This window comes from Laetiporus sulphureus (genome assembly GCF_001632365.1).
Source record: "Laetiporus sulphureus 93-53 unplaced genomic scaffold LAESUscaffold_8, whole genome shotgun sequence".
Lineage (NCBI taxonomy): Eukaryota > Fungi > Basidiomycota > Agaricomycetes > Polyporales > Laetiporaceae > Laetiporus > Laetiporus sulphureus.
In genome coordinates, this window is record NW_024468517.1 from 380,866 (window position 1) to 400,411 (window position 19,546).

General features: G+C 52.6%; 2 protein-coding genes across 2 annotated transcripts; one reads left to right on the forward strand and one right to left on the reverse strand.

Annotated features, from left to right (window-relative positions):
* Positions 1-48: 48 nt before the first annotated feature.
* LAESUDRAFT_810840 (midasin) lies at positions 49-16,319 on the forward strand. The gene is made up of 19 exons (XM_040914258.1): positions 49-458; positions 513-1,016; positions 1,068-2,636; positions 2,698-2,901; positions 2,953-5,383; positions 5,440-5,508; positions 5,564-7,972; positions 8,027-8,293; positions 8,345-8,654; positions 8,704-8,810; positions 8,865-8,987; positions 9,038-9,149; positions 9,200-9,279; positions 9,340-9,398; positions 9,459-9,600; positions 9,654-12,598; positions 12,648-12,961; positions 13,016-14,648; positions 14,705-16,319. The coding sequence occupies exons 1-19, from the start codon at positions 151-153 to the stop codon at positions 16,230-16,232; spliced, it is 15,114 nt and encodes a 5,037-aa protein (XP_040766951.1). The 5' UTR covers positions 49-150; the 3' UTR covers positions 16,233-16,319.
* Positions 16,080-19,479, reverse strand: LAESUDRAFT_810841 (uncharacterized protein; the record flags this gene model as incomplete). The annotated part of the gene is made up of 10 exons (XM_040914259.1): positions 16,080-16,642; positions 16,698-16,988; positions 17,042-17,920; positions 17,977-18,224; positions 18,279-18,391; positions 18,441-18,549; positions 18,604-18,813; positions 18,875-19,089; positions 19,146-19,228; positions 19,285-19,479. The coding sequence occupies 10 exons, from the start codon at positions 19,477-19,479 to the stop codon at positions 16,580-16,582; spliced, it is 2,406 nt and encodes an 801-aa protein (XP_040766952.1). The 3' UTR covers positions 16,080-16,579.
* Between the last annotated feature and the right edge of the window lie 67 nt (positions 19,480-19,546).

A 19,546-nucleotide genomic window follows, 5' to 3' on the forward strand; every position in this document is an offset into this window, starting at 1 on the left:
TTTTTCGAGTTGCGGCTCTGCTCCTCAGCGCGTTGAGCACTGTGCTCACGACGATTTTGCGCAGTTTTCTGCGTCCCCTTCTCGCCTCTACTTTTCCCTGCTCACTATATTCCCCACCTCAACAAAGGTATACTATAGCGGACTTTCCAAATGGCATCATCAATTGAGATCAGCGACCCTCTTACCATGAACCTGCAGAGGCAGACTCGCCTCTTGCTCTCCCAATTTCCCGCCGACTCACCTCACTCGGCTGCTATCCAAAATGTCTCTACGAACTCAGAGCTGCTGAACGTCTTATCACATCTGCTGTTGACTCCCGGCTTGACTGAACTCGTCGCGACTGCCTTCCGACCACTTCTAGTAGATTTGTGCGCCCGGTGGTTGCAAAATGATCAGAACGAAGACGATAAATTCGAAGCTTTTTGCTTCTTGCTGGAGTTACATCCTGAGATCTATCCGTATGTGCCTGCTGCCTTCAGTTATATTATTCTCGGTCTAAGTTAAATCTGTAGTATATTCTCTGTGTTTTTGCGTCACCCTGGCCGCGAAGGCGGCCCACTAGCCTTTGTCATGCGCAACGACAATGTGCAACACATTGGCTCCCTTTTCTTGCATCGGAGGTTACTTGGTTATTATCGCATTTTGCAAGCGAATAGAGAAGTGCCCCGCATACTTCTTTGGTCGCTCTCCCCACTTTCCAAACTCATTTGGGCGCCTCACCCCGATAACGGTGTGCGCTTCCTCTCTATTCGGTGCTATGCTTTGCAGTCCGGCATGATGGAAGGCGAGAGGATGAAGATGGAGAAAAAGCTGGTAGGCGACGTCGCCAAGGTGGATAGCCCGATCGCATACGGCGCGAACGTCGACGGTAGCCCGGTTCACATGGACGGTTGGATCCTGCCGGGAATGGAGGCAAACCGCATCACTAATGCAAGGAACGCTCACCTAAAGCCTCAAAACTATTTTTCATTCGAAGGAAACGACTCACGCGAGCCTATTCATCCGGCAGAACTGAGGTAAGGGTGTCCATATTGGCTGAATGTGCAAAGGCTAAACAGTATATCCAGTCCTCTTGTCGTGAACGTGCATGGCGTCCTCATGTTCCGTTCCTCGAAATCTGTTTCGCAAGACACTACACTTATCGAGACGCCCACCGCGGTGCAATCCCTGCGCACACTCGCCATACATCACTCCCTCCACGTGCCGACCCTGCTCACTTCGGCTCCCTCCTCGGGCAAGTCGCTTCTTCTCTCGCACCTCGCGTCCACCCTGTATCCAGACGCCCACAACCAAATTGTCACGATCCATCTCGCGGACACGTCCCTGGACGCGCGTTCGCTGCTCGGCTCATATGCGTCTTCGTCGACACGCCCAGGCGCATTCGAGTGGCGCGAAGGCGTGCTTGTGCGTGCGATGCGTGAGGGAAAGTGGGTCGTGTTCGAGGACATCGACCGCGCAAGCAACGAGGTGCTCGGTGTCATCAAGCCGCTCGTAGAATCGCTCAGACTCGATAAATGGATCGGCGGGCGCGCATATATCGAGATACCGAACAGGGGTACCGTCATCGCTGAGGATAGCTTCGCCATTTATGCTACGCGCTCGGTTTCGCCGTCGAGGAACGGTACATTCGCTAGCCCAACCTTCTTCGGAGTGCACAAGTTCCACGAAATGATCGTCTCGTCGCCCACCCCCGAGGACCTGCGAATGATCGTCGACACGAAATATCCGCGATTAGCCGGAGTTGCCGCACGAGGCTTCATCCGCATGTGGGAGGCGATCAAAGCTCTGGGGCCGACATCCTCCATACGCGACGTTGGACTACGTGAGCTGGACAAGCTTTGCACACGTGCGGAGCACTTGTTGCCCACATCCTCTCAATCCATGGACATCGATCTCGACGTCAACCGACCGCTCATTCTCCCAATCATCTTTCCAAACCCGACTGTTCGCGAAGACCTGTACCTCGAGGCGCGTGACGTATTCTTCGGCGCGGGCGCAACGACTGCGTCTGCCCGTGCGCACATGGACGCTGTCGCAGCTATTGCTGCAGAGCACCTGGGCCTGTCACCCGAGCGCCGGGACTGGCTCTTGCGCGGTCATGCACCGGAGTTTGAGGTGGAGAAAGACGTGAATGGGCGCACAACTGCAGTGCGTGTGGGTCGCACCCGGCTGCGAGCACGTGCAGCGAAGGGGCAAGTATCTACGGCTCCTGCACGTCCGTTCGCGATGCATCGGCCGGCGGTGCAGCTCCTCTCGCGGATCGCCACGGCCGTCTCTCTTTGCGAGCCCGTACTACTTACAGGCGAGACCGGCACGGGAAAGACGAGCGCCGTGACACATCTTGCGGCACTGCTCAACCGACCTCTGGTGTCCCTCAACTTGTCGAACCAGACAGAATCGTCTGACTTGATCGGCGGGTTCAAGCCGGTAGATGCACGCGTGCCAGGGACAGAACTCCATGCTCGGTTCGCGGAGCTGTTCGAGGGGACGTTCAGCAGGAAGAAGAACGCGAAGTTTCAGGAGTCGGTGAGGAAGGCAGTGTTAGAGGGTAAGTGGAAGAGGGCGGTGGGGTTGTGGAGGGAGGCGCTGAAGTTGGCGAGGGGCAAGATACAGGCAAGGGAGACTGGTGGAACGACGTACGTTTGTCCGCTTCGCGAGCTGATTCGCGCTGCTGAAAGTTTTCGGGCTATCCCATAGGGTGGAGAGAGGCACTGCGGGTATGGAGACACCAAGGAAGCGACGGAAAACAGAACACGATGGCTTGAATGTGTCCGAGGCCAGTTGGATAGCGTTCGAGGAAGACGTACAAGCATTCGAAGTGCAGCACGTGCAAGGCAACAGCAAATTCGCGTTCGCATTCGTCGAAGGTCTTCTCATCAAGGCATTGCGCAACGGTGATTGGTGAGTACTATTTGCCACGTACCTCAGGCATTGTACCAAGCTTTGCTGTAGGATTCTCCTCGATGAAATCAATCTAGCCACTCCGGAGACACTAGAATGCATTTCAGCTCTGCTACACAGCAGGGACGCGTCGATCACGCTCACCGAACAGGGTGCAGTCGAGCCAGTCCCGCGCCACCCAGATTTCCGCCTGTTCGCGTGTATGAATCCGGCGACGGATGTCGGCAAGAAGGACCTCCCGCCTAACATCAGATCCCGCTTCACCGAACTCGACGTACCTTCACCGGACGCTGACAAGCAAACGTTGTTGAGCATTGTGGATCAATACATCGGCGGTTGCGCAGTCGGGGATCGAGGTGCTGTTATGGACGTCGCGGAGTTCTATGCGGCCGTCAAGCGGTTGGCGGACGAGCGTAAGATTGCGGATGGAGCGAACCACCGGCCACACTATAACATGCGTACGCTTGCGCGCGCGTTGACGTATGCGGCAGACCTCGCAAGCACGTATTCGCTGAGACGGGCGTTGTGGGAAGGTTGCCTGATGGCCTTCACCATGGTGCTTGACGAGCCGAGTGCCGCAGCTGTTACGGCTCTGGCACAGCAACATATACTGGCTGGCGTGCGCAACCCGAAGTCGCTGTTGACCAGGGTACCCGTTGCTCCTCACCCCGCGGATGCTTATATCAAGTTTGGTGCATTTTACCTCGAACGAGGGCCCCTGCCGGAAGATCCGGTCGAGAACTACATCATGACGCCCTCTGTGGAGACGAAGCTTGTGGACTTGGCACGGATCATCGCTGCGAAAAGATACCCCGTGTTGATCGAGGGCCCGACGTCTAGCGGCAAGACAAGCTCCATCGAGTACCTGGCGAAGCGGACCGGTCATCGCTTCGTGAGGATTAACAACCACGAGCATACTGACATCCAGGAGTACTTGGGCACGTACGTGTCTGATCCGATGACGGGCAAGCTCGTCTTCAAGGACGGCCTTTTGGTCCGAGCGCTCAGGAATGGCGACTGGATTGTGTTGGACGAGTTGAATCTCGCACCGACTGATGTCCTCGAAGCGCTGAACCGTCTTCTGGATGACAACCGGGAGCTTGTCATTCCCGAGACGCAGGAGGTCGTCCGTCCACATCCTCATTTCCGACTATTTGCCACACAGAACCCGCCTGGACTCTATGCCGGGCGGAAGGTCCTCTCTCGCGCATTTCGGAATCGTTTCCTGGAGGTACACTTCGAGGACGTTCCTCAGACGGAGCTAGAGACCATTCTGTGCCAGCGATGTCGAATCGCACCATCGCACGGCCAGCGCATCGTCAGCGTCTTCCAAGAGCTCCAGAAACGGCGTCAGTCGGGTCGTGTTTTCGAGAGCAAAAACGCCTTTGCCACTCTCAGAGATCTTTTCCGATGGGCGCAGCGAGACGCAATCAACTATCAGGAGCTGGCAGAGAATGGCTATATGCTCCTAGCTGAGCGTGCACGGCGCGCAGATGACAAGATCGTCGTGAAAGAGGTTATCGAGTCGATCATGAAGGTTCGTATCGACGACGAGCGCCTGTACAACTTGCAAGGCTACCGCGCTGAACAACCTGACTTTTTGGGCTGCCCTATTCCTGCTAAGGGCGAGCTGGTCTGGACATCTGCTATGCAAAGGCTCTTTGTTCTCTTGGCTCGGGCTCTTCGGTTCAATGAGCCTGTGCTTCTGGTTGGAGAAACGGGATGCGGTAAGACGTCTGTTTGTCAGCTGTATGCTAGCATTCTGTCCAGGACGCTACGGACCGTGAACTGCCACCAGAACACCGAGACAGCTGATCTCATCGGTGGGTTGAGGCCGATCCGTAACCGCGCCGCTATCGAAACTGACACACTGCGCGAGGCATTGTTTGTCCTCCAAAAGATGGGTATTGATAATTGTGCAGCTGAATCTCAGGCTCTAATATCTGCTGTTGATGGTCTCTTGAAATCGACTGCTCTCGATGCTTCTGCACTGGCTACACTAAGAGCGACTCGGTTGAAGCTGCAGCGGCTGTCGGCTCTGTTCGAATGGCACGACGGTCCACTGATAGAGGCTATGCGTCAAGGTGACATCTTCTTGCTGGATGAGATCTCACTGGCCGACGACTCTGTACTGGAGAGATTGAACAGTGTCTTGGAGCCTGAAAGAACCATCGTACTCGCCGAACGAGGGGGAGATAACCTCGAACTTCCTTCAATTCGAGCCGTCGAGGGTTTCAAGCTGGTGGCAACCATGAATCCAGGTGGCGACTACGGCAAGAAGGAACTGTCTCCGGCCCTCAGGAATCGGTTCACGGAAATATGGGTGCCCCCTCTTACGGATCGACGAGATATCCAGTGTATCGTGGAGAGCCTTTGGCAACACGAATCGTTGCAGGCGTGTACTTCACCTCTCCTGGAGTTCGTCGAGTGGCTCTGCGCACAAGCCGCCGACCGGTCTGTCGTCAGCATTCGCGATATTATCGTAAGGTCTCATGGTTGCAAAATGTAAGGTGCATATTGACGGGGAGTTCTTTATAGGCATGGGTCAATTTCACGAATGCAGTGTTTGCCACAAAGAGTGGCCAAATGCCGGCCAGCCAGATTTTCGTGAGTTTACTGGTTTTCTTGAGTACACCGAAATCTCATCGCTGATGGTTTCTAGCATCATGCTGCTCGCATGACCTTCATAGATGGGCTCAATTCCCTGCCGCAGTTCTCTTCATACTCGTGGGATTCCATGGAGAAAGTAACGATGGCGGCCTTGGGCAAGCTTCAGGAGCTGATTCCTGTGGTGGAGGAGAAATGCGCACAATCAACCTCTGTCCACCAGTCGTCATCAGAAATACATATAGGATCCTTCTCAATTCCCCGTGGGCCTGAGCAATGTGTGTCCCAGCAGTTCAGCTTCCTCGCACCGACAACACGTGATAACGCTATGCGAGTGGTGCGAGCATGCCAGCTGCCTAAACCCGTGCTTTTAGAGGGCAGCCCTGGTGTCGGTAAGACCAGCTTGATCAGTGCGATCGCTAGTATCTGTGGGTATGAGCTTTGCCGTATCAATCTATCAGACCAAACGGACTTGGTGGACCTATTTGGATCAGACTTGCCCGTCGAAGGCGGTGACCCCGGCCAGTTTGCCTGGAAGGATGCTGATTTTCTGAAGGCTTTACAAGAGGGCCGCTGGGTGCTGCTTGACGAGATGAACCTTGCTCCACAAGCTATCCTGGAGGGTTTGAATGCCGTCCTGGACCATCGCGGCACAGTCTACATACCGGAACTCGGTCGTTCATTCACACGTCATCCATCTTTCCGTATCTTTGCTGCGCAGAACCCGCTGCATCAAGGCGGTGGTCGTAAAGGCCTTCCAAAATCGTTCCTGAATCGTTTCACCAAGGTCTTCGTTCAGGAACTCACGGCGGATGATATGCTTGTCGTCTGTAAAAGTCTTCATCCTGACATTTCAGACGCCACTTTGCGGCCTATGATCTCATATACCGCGCAACTGAATGAAGAAATTATGGTCAAACGGGCATTTGCCAGAGAGGGCTCGCCTTGGGAATTCAACCTCCGTGATGTAATACGATGGGCCACACTGCTGCAACGCTCGGGCCCAAATACACATCCTGCTCAGTTCCTGTCCTCGGTATTCCTTGAGCGGTTCAGGAATGTAAACGACAGGCGACAGGCTCGATTGCTCTTCGACCGCGTATTTGCAGACTCCTCACACCCGACATCCCCTTCCCTGTCTGTCTCGCCGGAGTACCTTCGGGCTGGCAATTTCTTTGTTGATCGAGTTGGGTGCTGCCTCGGTCATCGCGCGGGACAGGCTCTACAGGCGTGCACCGCTACAATCGAAAGCGTTGGCACTTGCATATCGAATAATTGGTTGGCCATATTGACCGGATCCCACGGTACAGGAAAGACGGCACTAGTGAGGTTGATGGCCCACTTATGTGGCAAGACCCTAAAGGAGCTGGCGGTCAATAGTGCAACCGATGCAGCCGATCTTTTGGGCGGTTACGAGGAAATTGATATCGAATATCGCATTTTAGCGCTCGTCCGAAGCGTTCTTTCATTCTTTGACGCAATATCATGTTCTACTAGCGGTTCGAAGATTCATGCCACCGCGCAGCTTGATGCCCTCGAAAAGATCATCCACGCGAACCGCCTCACCCACGATGTCCAAGAAATACTCGCGAACATGTCTCACCTGCTCTCACTTCCCCTAGACATACCTGAGCAGTCGAGGGCGCAGCGCGATATTCTTTTGTTAAATGTGACAAAGATATCTAATCTGGTTGGTCGAAAGGGACAATTGGAATGGGTCGATGGACCTCTTGTAACTGCCCTGAAAGAGGGATGTTGGCTCGTCCTGGACGGTGCAAACCTGTGCAATCCCTCGGTGCTAGACCGTCTCAATTCTTTATGCGAGCCGAACGGTGTCTTGACCCTCAATGAAAGAGGCCAGTTCAATGGGAAAATCGAGATCATCAAGCCACATCCTGAGTTCAAACTGTTCATGTGCATGGACCCTCAGTTCGGTGAACTATCACGAGCCATGCGAAACCGTGGCATAGAAATCTCTCTAGTGGAGACACTGACCGAAGAGGACCGAAGAAGGGTTCTTGACCATCTTCATCTTCCTGCCATCTGCTCTTCCAATGTGAAGGACGCATCGCTCCTGTATGAGATCGCTAGGCGCGGCACGTGCCGGCGAGATTCTGTCGCAAACATGGATGATTGGTCTAGCGGACGTCTCATTGGCGAGGACTCTCCGAATGCTTGGGTGACACGGACCGCGCTTTCGTTGAACATTCGGCAGTCCCTGCCGACATTGGAGCATCGTTCGGTCACCTACTTTGCCGCAAATAGCATGGTACCAAACTTCTCATCATATATCTCTCGGTGGATCGCATTGCCGTCGCCCATAGGTCTAGCCGATCATGCACAGACAATCATGCATCTTATCCGCTCTTTATTCAGCAGCGACTCCTCTCGCGCAATACGACAGCTTCTCCAAAGCCAGTGCAGTCGAGTGCCTGACAGTTGTCATGGCTTACTCCCCTACGAGGTGAGTCTTCGTCAACGTACTACGCCGCGCAGGAGGAACCTAACACACATATAGCCGTTAGAATCCCAATTGCCTGACGATCGTTCAGAATTTGTGGCGGAGGACTTACTCATGGTTCTTCGTCTGCTTGTAACTTTGCTGCTCGACAAGGAAGATGACAGACTGCATGGGGACGAAAGTCGACGAGTGCATGAACATCGTAGGCGGAGCGCCACGGACCACCTTCGAATGCGGGCGGCGGATGCAGCAAGGTTATTGCTGGAGGCGATGCACAGGGTGGGACAGGATCGAATTGAGCACATTGATGCAGGGCCAGCTAGTGTAGGTGCAGATTACCCGGATCTATCGTCACCGTTTCTTACAAAAGTTCAGGTTGATATCGCCGTCATGGCAAGATTGTTATCTTTTGCCTTCTACTTGAGAGCTGCCGCACTCGGAAAATCCTTCGATTATTCCTCCGTCCAAGTTCTCCTCCGTTGGGTATCGGAGACGTTGCGAAATGGTTCGCCGATGCTCGCAGACATCGAATCTCACGTGGATAACTTGAGTCGCATCGTTTGTCCTACATCTGGAGTTGCCTTGGCAGACATATGGTCATCTCTCGCCGATCTCAACATTCCGCGTAATATTCAGACGTATCTGATTGATTTGGAGGCTGCTGTGCTGGGATCGAGCATTTTGGGTATGTTCATCTGTCATGCAATGCCGTCATTTACTCATCATCCTGTCAGACGAGCGTTCTGAGGCTCTGGACCTCATGGCATTGTGGACGTCGCCAGAAAGGTCCTCAAAGACGGAACAACGCAAATTGGTCAGCTTGAGTGAGAATTTACTCCTGGTGTGTATTAGCATTCTCGGCGGTGTGGGTCACCCTCGTGACAATGTATTATAGCGTTTAAGCACAGGTGAACCTCCGATACACATGGACGTACACCGTGTCGATGCTCTAGCGCTTATGGCTGAATTGACCACCATGTATCGACTAGCATGGCACTGGAACTCTCAGTTGACAGAAGTACTTCCCGTTTGTTTGTCCATTTTGTAAACCCTGACATTCCGTGACAGTCTGCAAAAGATGCGATTCACCAATTCATCCGTTATGGAAGCCGTCACCTCAAAATGTCACGCTTAGTTCCATATAGACAGTTGCTGTGGATTTCTGATATGAACACAAATGGTATGACCGCACTTTACCTGGATGGAACGAGAGTAATGACATTGATCCAGGTTCCGCTGAGGTACTATTATTCGCAAGGGCCCACCAACAGTGGCTTGAGACCATTTGGGACCTAACTCCTGTTGCTCAGGTAATGTTGAAGTCCACAATCAACCTTTGATGCAGCACAATAACCTGTCGGGTTCTGCAGGCAAGAGGTCCTTCTATCTTATTTCTGCCTGTGGAATTGCACGAGTCTGTCATGAACGAGTAGGCACAATCTGCGACTTCTTTCCATCAATATACTGATGTCATTTTGTGCATCTGCAGAGAAGAAAGGTCCTTGAAACATTTGCGTTCGCTTGAATGTTCTCTGCTCCGCCGTTCAGAGTTCTATCTGGCTCAATTAGCTGAACATGATGTCACACGGGCGACGCAAGTCACGATTCTGCTATTGCAATCCATGCTTATGGTTAGTCTCATCGTTGATCTGCATCAGCCATCGACTTAAACTTTACGTCTTAGATTGCAGCCTGCCTAGAGGACGAAAGTAGCATGGGAGACCACGGAGACCTCATCAGAGTTTTGCCCGGCCAAGATCTGTCACGATCTATCCTCATCACCCTCGCTCATCTGGAGAAGACTCCTCACGAGGCGTTTGGGACCTATGTCCATCAGCATCTGCGACCAGCACTTAAACAAATGCATCACTCGCATGAGAATTCCAGTCCGTTATTACTTACGGACGTAGGGAAGTGTTGGATTGCACTTGGTCGGGCGCTGCTCGGCTTATATGTTCCAAATACCCCTATCGACCCTGCAGCCATGCAACAATTTGCCAAAGGCTTCTGGCAAGATCAAATCACGTTGCTATCTGCTCAGCTTCGGCTTCATTTGCAGTTCAACTCTCTTATGCATGGACATAGCAGCAGCCCTTCGACGCACTTCCTGCAGGGTCTACTACACGACGCCGAGCTGTGCTGCGAACATCATGCCCTGTACTCTCATGCGCGAGGCGATCTGGCCCGACTGCATTCGTTCTGGGCTGAAGTTCTGCAAGTGATGTCTCAGGTTATTCCTCCAGCCAAGGTCGACTCTATCATTGCAGATTTGACAAATGGGCAAGGTCATGCGATCTCACGAGAAAGTCTTCTGCAAGAGTCGTTGGCTGCATTCCTTCAGCGACTTCGTGATGCTTATCCGGACTATTTGGATATCAGCGGGCCCATCCATCTAGCCATTTTATACATGAAGTTGGGACTACGCCTAGTCGCTGATGGAGTCAAGCAAACAAGCATCAGCGTTGTTGCACCTCTGGCTGAAGCCCTAGTGGCCTTCCCATCAGTAAGAAGTGTGGACCTGTTGCTTCGATGTCACAGCCTTTCGTCGACACTTCCTATTGCCAGCTCAATGCTGTCGACAAGTTCTACTGGAATCGCACTAAATGTGTCTCTTGGGATGGGTCTTGCGGACGTTGTTCCTATGCTTCAAATTCTCTACGAACAGATCTACGGCTTGTGGTCTGTAGATCGAGCCAGAAGAGAAGATGCAGAACGTCAAGCGCAATCCTTGTATCGCCAGAGCACAACTGAGCACAAGCCTATTTCCGATGCAGATCTGGAAGAACAAGAGTTCCTGTCGCTATTTCCTCAATTCGATCATACCTTAGATCCCGATGCGACAGGACAAGCAGCTACGAAGAAACTCACACTGGGCAATGATTGTCCTTCCATGGTCCAGATCGGCGAGATTCATTGTTGGTTGTTTGACAAGACTGCCTCTGCCTCATCTGCTTTGATCACTACGCTATTCGTACGTTTGCGACGGCTCCTCATACCGGATCTATTGGATGGCGAGCTAGAGAGCATGCCGGAGACTCTGGACCTCGATAGCCATCCCTTCCGGTTGGCGTTACTTCAAGAGCGTATAGCCTCGTTGCGTGGCGATATCAACGTCCGGGACAAGGCTTACAGTTTCTACCTTGATGCGAATGTCCCAGAGGTGCGAAAGGCCGTCGGGATCCTTCATCGCCTTCAGGATAGACTTCAAAGCCTGATACAAGAGTGGCCCGATCAGATGGTTCTGCAGCACCTTCACGCACGTTGTGAAAGCCTTTTAGACCTTGAATCCTCCAGTCCCATCGCGAGAGTCATTTCTGCGACAGAGCAGCTTGTATTACAAATGGAGGATTGGGAGATGTACTCAAATCGGGACAACACTCTGAAAGCGTATCAACAGGAGTTGGTATCATTGGTGGTCGAATGGCGGCGTCTCGAACTTTCTTCATGGAGAGGTCTGCTTCAGACTGAGGCTCACAAATTTTCCGTCAGCGCCCATGAATGGTGGTACAAGCTTTATGAAGCCATAGTCCATGGCGTCACTGCGGCTGCCAGCGAGGAACAGAAAGGCTCGATGGACGCTCTTTCTCAATATCTCGACAGCTTAGTCCCTCTCTTGGACGATTTCCTCACGTCTGGCCCGCTAGGGGAGTATCAGTCCCGTTTCCAGCTCCTTTCGAGCTTCGGCGAATACACCAAACAGCTGACAGTGCATCACTGGAAATGGTGTTCCGCGATGAAACGGGTACAGCGCATTGTGGAGTACAATCAACGCTACTATGGTCAGTTTGTGGCAAAAGTCAAGGCAACTCTGGATAGTCGTCAGACCGAATTTGAAAAAGAAGTCGCTGACTACATCAAATTGGCGAGTTGGAAGGATATCAACGTGCTAGCTCTGAAACAGAGTGCCCAAAGGAGTCATAAGCAGCTGTACAAAGTCATCAGGAAGTTCCGTGAAGCGTTACGTCAACCGGTGAATGAATACCTGGACCTGCGGAACACTCCTAATGTTGTCGCTGAACAACACGCCATTGTCAAGGACGACGCGTTCCCGCGCGTGCCTCTTGACCTTCAGCTAGCCGGATTCTCCTCATCCATGGACATATCTCCTCACCTCGCCAATCTGTGCAGAACTTACGGGGCCTTTCAACAATTCATTGCTGATCAAGTCAAGCCTTGCATTCAGTCAATATCTCCTAGCGACGTCGATGAGTTGACGGATGCCATTGCGACCACCTCTAAGGCTCTTTCAAAGACCGCAATCCCGCATGACATCCCAACTGATCAGAGGAACAAGCTTGCGAAGTCTCTACTCAATCGGAAACGGCGAGCATGGAGCGACCTTCTCAAGGAGCTGAAACGGATTGGTTTCTCCACGAATGCGAAGCCAGAGGTGTTAGAACATATGCGAAATCCTCGTCAATTCAGAGAACAAAACCTCGGAGGCTCGACGTCCCCCGACGCACATACTGCAGCAAGGAGCGGAGACTACTTATACCGTGTGGCTCACATTTTACCACGACTCAGACTGGTTATGGGGAACCATCACCAGGACTTGACCACGAGAGAAGTTCAGAGGGGCGTTATGCTCGTCGAGTCTGGCTTCGCAATGGGTGTTGAGTCTCGAGTCTGGTGCGTGTACTTATCTTCAGTTCTGATGTGTGACTAATTGGAACTCTAGCATTATGAATGCATCGCAGACACTTGAACGACTTAGTAAAGTAGTCTCTCGCCTTTGCATGCTCACCCATGGCAGAGTAGTTTCTTCAGGAGCCACAATCGCAAAACAAGTCTCGATAGTCCATAGTTTCATTTGCAAGGTGCGACACGCCCTCGGAGAAATCCTACATGACCGACGATATATGGAGAACGCCGTATCTGGAGAAGTTACTGACGAGTTGAGGCTCGCGATTGAGACATCCAGTAACCTTCAGGAGCGTCTGTCACAAATTCTCGTAAATATACATTTAAGTGCTACGCCAATTCTTCTGGAAGGTATGTGACGGTTCTTTTCTCCTGATAGCTCAGCCCATGTACCTCCAATGACAGACGAGCACAAAATGGTCAAGGAAGCTCAAGAACATCTGACGACGATTATTGCAATGTCCTGTCGGTGGGCTGCGAGCCAAGATCCTATCAATGCTTATGCACGACAGCTGCACATCTGGCTCCAGGACTACAGCCACTACGAGATAGCCTCGGTGCCTTACGAGCAAGGCCCTGATGGGACACCTGCACTGATCGATGTACTACTGATCAGGATCCAGGAGATTCTGGCAATCTGCCCGAAGGACCAGGACAGTTCAACAGAAACTAGAAATGGCTTTATCCGTCATGATTGCGAGTTATCGATCAAGATGACGCGCACTCTTGGGCTTGACGTCGTTTTGAGTCAATGTGACGCGGTCCTCAATGAAACCGCTCGCTGTTCAAAAGCTGCACTGCAGCAAAGGCTTTCACGGATCCTGCCATTCCTGGTTCAGTTCATGGACATGGCGAAAGAACAGCTGTTGCGTCAGAGCGCATGGACCAATTCACTTCTGAAGCTCGAGTACGTTGCTTGTTCTGTGATACTCAGCGTCGCCAGAGAAGGTTTCTGCCGGCCTCCTGACGTGGAAGAATCGGATTCTGGAGAGGGCGATGTTGAGGTGGATGCTGAAGGTACCGGAGTGGGAGAGGGCAAGGGGATGAATGATGTTAGCAAAGAGATCCAGGATGAAAATCAAGTTGAAGGGCTGAAGGGAGAAGAAGAGGATGTCGATGAAGAGACTGAAGCTGCGCAAGATGGTGCGATCGAGATGAGCGATAATGTAGATGCTCGTTTGCAAGATGTGGCAGGAAGCGACCACGAGGAGGAGGATGATGATGATGAAGACGATGCGGGCCCTGAGGAGCAAGTGGGCGATCTGGATGCGTCATCGGATCCTGCAGCTGTCGATGAGAAACTCTGGGGTGATGAGTCAGGTCCGTCAGAGCCTGAACGGGGTGATGGCAAGACTAATGAAGACCATTCACGTCGCAACGGAGAATCTGAGATTGTGGCCAAGGAGGACGAGACGATGAAGGAAGCAACATCAGACAAAGGTCATGATGCGGAGGCGGCACCAAAGGACACAGATGCTGAGCCAGAGGAAGACATTCAAGGAGACGGTGGTGAACCACAGGAAGATGAAAATGGTGAACCTCTAGACGAGTTCATTCCAGACACGAATATATTGGACCTGCCTGACGACATGAACTTCGACGCTGAGAAGGAGCGACCTGACCAGAATCAAGATGAGAATGATATGGATATGGGTAAGGATACGGACGGGATGGAAGAGGAAACACTCGAGCAGTACGAGGAAGGCGAAGATGCTCCGCAAATGCTTCAGGATGATCTGCTACATGCAGAGGAAGAAACAGCCGATGGTACATCCCAAGTCAGGCAAGAAGATGCCGGCGGCCCCGACGCCCCTCCAGACGAGACAAAGGATCATACTACCGCTGCGGCCGATCTTCATGCAGGCGATGGCGTCAATGATGGCTCTCCTCAAGATGCTTCTGGATCTCCGAGTCATCAGAGTGCCCTCGACCAAGGGACCAGCGCTGTTGAACAAGCTATAGGGGCAGGCAAAGCCACTGCTTGCAGCGATGAGCAGGAGGACAGCGTGATGAACGATGAAATGAACGGTGGAGCGGAGTAAGCTCATTTGCCATTTATGTTACCACGATCAGAATTGATGGTTGAATGCTTAGGGCTCCTCAAGACGAGCGCGACCATGAAAGTACTGGCGAAAATGCATCGATTTCGACACAATCCCATCCTGGCGGTGCATCCTCTCGTGCGGCTCTTGAACAGACCTCAAGGAGCTCACTTCGTAACCTTGGTGACGTTCTGCGGGACGTAAGTCGGCGGTTTGATGACATCATGGACACTGAGGGGCTTCCTGAGGAGAAGGCTCAGAACGATGTCGATGACACTTCTCAGATGCAATACTCGCATCCCGATTCCACTATTGACCAGATGCAGGCCTTAGGACCGGCTCCACAGGATCAAGCTGCCAAGCTTGACGAGCTCAGTTTCTCAGATGGGAAAAGCGAGCCAAATGTCTCAATGACATACATGGAAACTGAGCCTCAAGAGACACAACAATCGCCGGATCGGGTTGCTGCTTTCCACTCAGAGCGATCATCGCAGATCATAGAGGAGGGTACGGAGAAAGCCATGACCAAAACAGAGATTCGTTCACGGTTACTGGGCACAGAAAGCGGTGAATCTAGTGCAGCTCTCCCATCGACCCTAGACATGGTCTCTCTAGAAGAAGCGTCGAAAGACGTCGAATCCAAGTTGCGAGAGTGGCAAGCTAGTGGTCAGCCTTCGGAATGTGCAGGGGATATCTGGCGCCTTTATGAATCACTCACACACGACTTGTCCTACGCTTTGTGCGAGCAGCTACGACTGATTCTGGAGCCGACCCAGGCAACGCGACTGAAGGGTGATTATCGCACCGGAAAGAGGCTGAATATGAAGAAGATCATTCCGTACATCGCGAGCGAATTCACAAAGGACAAGATCTGGTTGCGGCGGACAAGGCCCAGTCAGCGAGAGTACCAAGTTCTGATCGCTCTGGATGACTCGAAGTCCATGGCAGAGTCGCACTCCGTTCATCTCGCATACGAGACGCTAGCACTAGTTTCGAAAGCTCTCAGCCGTCTTGAAGTGGGCGACATCGCTATTGCGAAGTTCGGCGAAACTGTGGACGTTCTGCACGCTTTCGACGGTGGCCCATTCACAGACCAGGCGGGAACGAAGGTCATCGACGCATTTCGATTCGATCAGAAGGCTACGCAGGTGCTCTCGCTTGTAGAGACGAGCCTCCAGCTCCTCGAGCAAGCCAGGGAGAGGCGCACAGTTAGCTCTGCGACTGCATCGGACTTGTGGCAGTTAGAGATCATCATCTCTGATGGTATTTGTCAAGACCACGAGACGCTCCGCACGGTCCTGCGAAAGGCAGAGGAGCAGCGCGTCATGGTCGTCTTCGTCATTCTCGACTCGCTTCATACGAAAAGCTCAGCAGACGGAGAGTCCGCAATCCACAACTCTATTCTGTCGATGACCAACGTGGCCTACAGAAACGTTGACGGTCGCATGGATATTCAGATGGAACGTTACTTAGATACCTTCCCCTTCGAGTATTACGTCGTCCTGAGGGATGTGGAGGCTCTCCCAGATGTTTTGTCAGGTACATTGCAGCAGTTCTTCGAAAGAGTAGCAGAGAGTTAATTTTCATGTTCGTATCTACAACTGATTGCATGTACTATCATTCTTGTATAATCTATAAAATGCGGCATGTCATACAGTGGAAACTTCATCATCACGATATATGTTCGACAGCGGAACGAGCCACGCCACGATATATCGCAGCCGAAGCTACATCGGGCGGGTCAGTAAAAAACTTCGCTATTGCTCTCCCGAGAGCTAGTCCAGATGAACGTGTGAAGACGGACAGTCATCCTGCCCTAGCACGATCACCTGCAGTGACTTCAGTCACTGGATGGAAACCCTCGGAACCTCACACAAGAACTGTCCAATCCGCACTATTGAAAGTCGTATAAGATGCATTGACAGGGTTATAGTCGTACGCGTGCTTGCAAAGACTCAGAAATCATATCCTTCGGCATGATCTGAGCCACCTGTACGACCACTGTGCATCAGCATCACGATGGATATTGTACACGTGTGGCTTACCTTGCGCATATAGTCCTCCCCACCAACCTCCCATCCGCCTTCCGCAACAGGTTGCATGTCATTATCTATTAAAGTCTTCGCCAACTGGCCGATACCAAACCTCTCGCCAGTGTACTTCCTCCACTGAAGGATGTTTCGCAGGAGCTTATACCTTCTAGCAAGAAAACGGCGACGAGCCGGTATTGCCTCAGGGTCAAAGCGGGGTTTGTTAAGCGCTAGGTATGTGGTGATGAGGGAGTGAGTGCTCGTCACTGCCGCTTGGAACACGTTGAAGACAGATTTCAACATCATCTGGAAGGACATAGTCAGCAGATGGGATTATAGGTTTATGCATAAATTAATACCTCAAACTTCAAACTGTCTTTCTCCACTGATGCTTCCACCTGTTCCGCGAGATTGGTGAGCTTCCGCAGCTCAGTAGCGGAGTAGGGATCAAAGCCACCACCCTCCAACAGCTTGCAGAGTCTGGGGATCACGGCCGTGGAAATCATCGCGGAGACTAGGTCACCATCTGGTCCTAGTTCTGGTTCCTCATCTTCATCCGCGACGCTTCGAGAGCGCGGACGTGAGTATTGATAGAGCGAGTTGTACCATGAGAAGCTATCCAATGTCTTGCCATCCTGTAAACCGACACTATTGAGCTCATATCCTTCATAATGGATATCAAGGTACATCACCTCCAGCGGACTCCACCCCAGAATCTCCAATCTCGCCCAGAACTCCCACGCGCCCACCGTTCCCAGGCCACCCCACGCGCCTGTATAGCTGTCGCTGAACCTTGCTCTCCACTCCCCGAACCACTTGCCCAACCCGCGGCTCGGATCGCGGAACTCCTCCGCCTTCACGTCCGCCATCATTTCCTTTGCCTCCCGTGCAAGCCGACTCAACGCGGTCTGGTAGTCGGCCGCATCCGATGGTGGGAGTGAGGAGTCCGTTGAGTATCCCTCGTCTTCCTGCTGTTGCGCACGACCGCTTGCTCGTCGCCGGATGCGCCGGACGTCGCGCGCGTTGAGTCGATCACGACGGGCGATGGTTGGGTTTGCTCGGGGGGCAACACGGCCGAGCTCGTCCAGCTCGTCTTGTTGTGGTTGAGTTTGTGGTAGAGAACCGAGGAAGAGCGAGAGGTCATCTTCATCCTCTGCATGCCGCCGCTGAGCGATCATCTCGGCACGCTCCTTCAGCAGATATATGTGCTCGTCCTCGAGCTTTTCCAGTTCGGGATACTGTCACGAAGCAGTCTCGGCGCATTGAGCATTGTAAGATGAAGCAAACGACTGACCTTCTCGTCTAGGAACGTAGCCACGCTCTCGACCCATTCTCTGAATGCGGCAAACCAACTTCTCTTATCTTCGGCCTTCGCGATCAGCTCTCGCATCTCTTTTCCACGTGCCTCAAGCTGCTCCTGTTCTTGCCCTAACGAGGCCATCGACACGGAGTGCTGCGCATGAGATGTGGTGAGTGCCGTCAGAGACTGTGTGAGTCGCGTGACTGCCGCTCCCAGCGTAGGAATGGGAGTGATAGGAGGGACTGAGGGGTGATTAGCAACAGTATCAGGGTAAGAAGTCTTCTTGAAACACTTACTCGGTGCAGGCTTGTATGTCGGCTTGGCCGCCTTTGTGGTCTCTTCGAAACGCAGCCCTCCTCTCCGTAACTGCTCCTGCTCCCATTCAATGGTCTCCTCGTCTTCCTCCTCGCTGGCATCGCGATGAGCAGTGGCCCACCTATATAGAATAGATGACGTACGCATCAACTATCATTTCATTCATCTCTTCTCTGCGTTTCCGCGCCTCAACCTTTCTGGACTTCTTGCCTAACGCTATCCTCTCCTGAGCACTGGTGTATTCGGCATACTCTGATTAATCAAAGTATGAGTCTTATGTGAGTCATCGCAATTGCATACACGTACCGTCAGCGGCATCTCCTAGCTCGTCCTCCTCTCGCACCAAGCGACTGTCCGGATGCGGTCCTTGGGAGAAATCGCTGCGCTTTGAGACAGACAATGATATGTAGTCTTCTCCAGGTCCATTTGCGCCCAGTGTTCGTAACCTCTCGCGTTTTTGCTTCGCAGCTAGAATCGATGAGCCAGAGAGGATCGCTGTCTCGGACTCAGCCTCGGCTAGGGAGCGGGAGGCAGTGAGCATTGGTGCAATTGAGAAATGAAAGACGACGACACAGACTAGAAATATCTATCACGCTTGAAACGGACGACTGCATGAGCGAATCTGCGTCAAGAGACACGTCTGCGTCGTAAGACATGTTCTGATCTACCGACATTGACGGACGAGCGGTCGGTGTGCTTGCCTTGAGCTCGGACAGGTATGCTGCATCATATGTAGGCGTGCTAGTGGACCTGGGTGTGGAAGGCAGCTCGATGGACGACGGTACGACATGTCTGCAGGCAAGTTTTGAGTTAGCTCACCCTTCGAGCAGAAAATATTGTATATGTACCCTGGAAAGGCCGGGTGCTTCCCAACAGTCAGTTTCTTGCTGAGGTTGGACTTCTTCACCTGAAACACTTCGCCGTCCCCCTCCTGCCCACTCTCTCGGCCATTAGCACGCGTCCAAGAAATACGGTCCGACGCCTCACCTCCTCTCCTCCAAAGCTCAACCTAGACTCGCGCGTTTTCAGCTTCTTCTTCAACTTTGCTGCAAGAGTGCTGGGAGACTCTTCGACATCCTCTGCCTCTGCGTCTCCTGTGCTTTTGAGATCGGTTGGAGTCGACACGCGACGCTGAGTGTGCTTTGGCTTTGTCCGCTTGAACACAACAGGGGCGTCAGCCATGATGATTGTAGAAAGCAGTCCGCCGAGCGGTGAGAGTGCGACACAGAAAGTCTAGCGATAAGCGCTC

Excerpts from the sequence above, each read along its gene's own strand:
- LAESUDRAFT_810840 (XM_040914258.1), top strand. The coding sequence starts at position 151 with ATGGCATCATCAATTGAGATCAGCGACCCTCTTACCATGAACCTGCAG. Across the intron at positions 459-512 it reads TTACATCCTGAGATCTATCC|TATATTCTCTGTGTTTTTGC; the intron begins GTATGTGCCTGC and ends TTAAATCTGTAG. Across the intron at positions 2,902-2,952 it reads GCATTGCGCAACGGTGATTG|GATTCTCCTCGATGAAATCA; the intron begins GTGAGTACTATT and ends GCTTTGCTGTAG.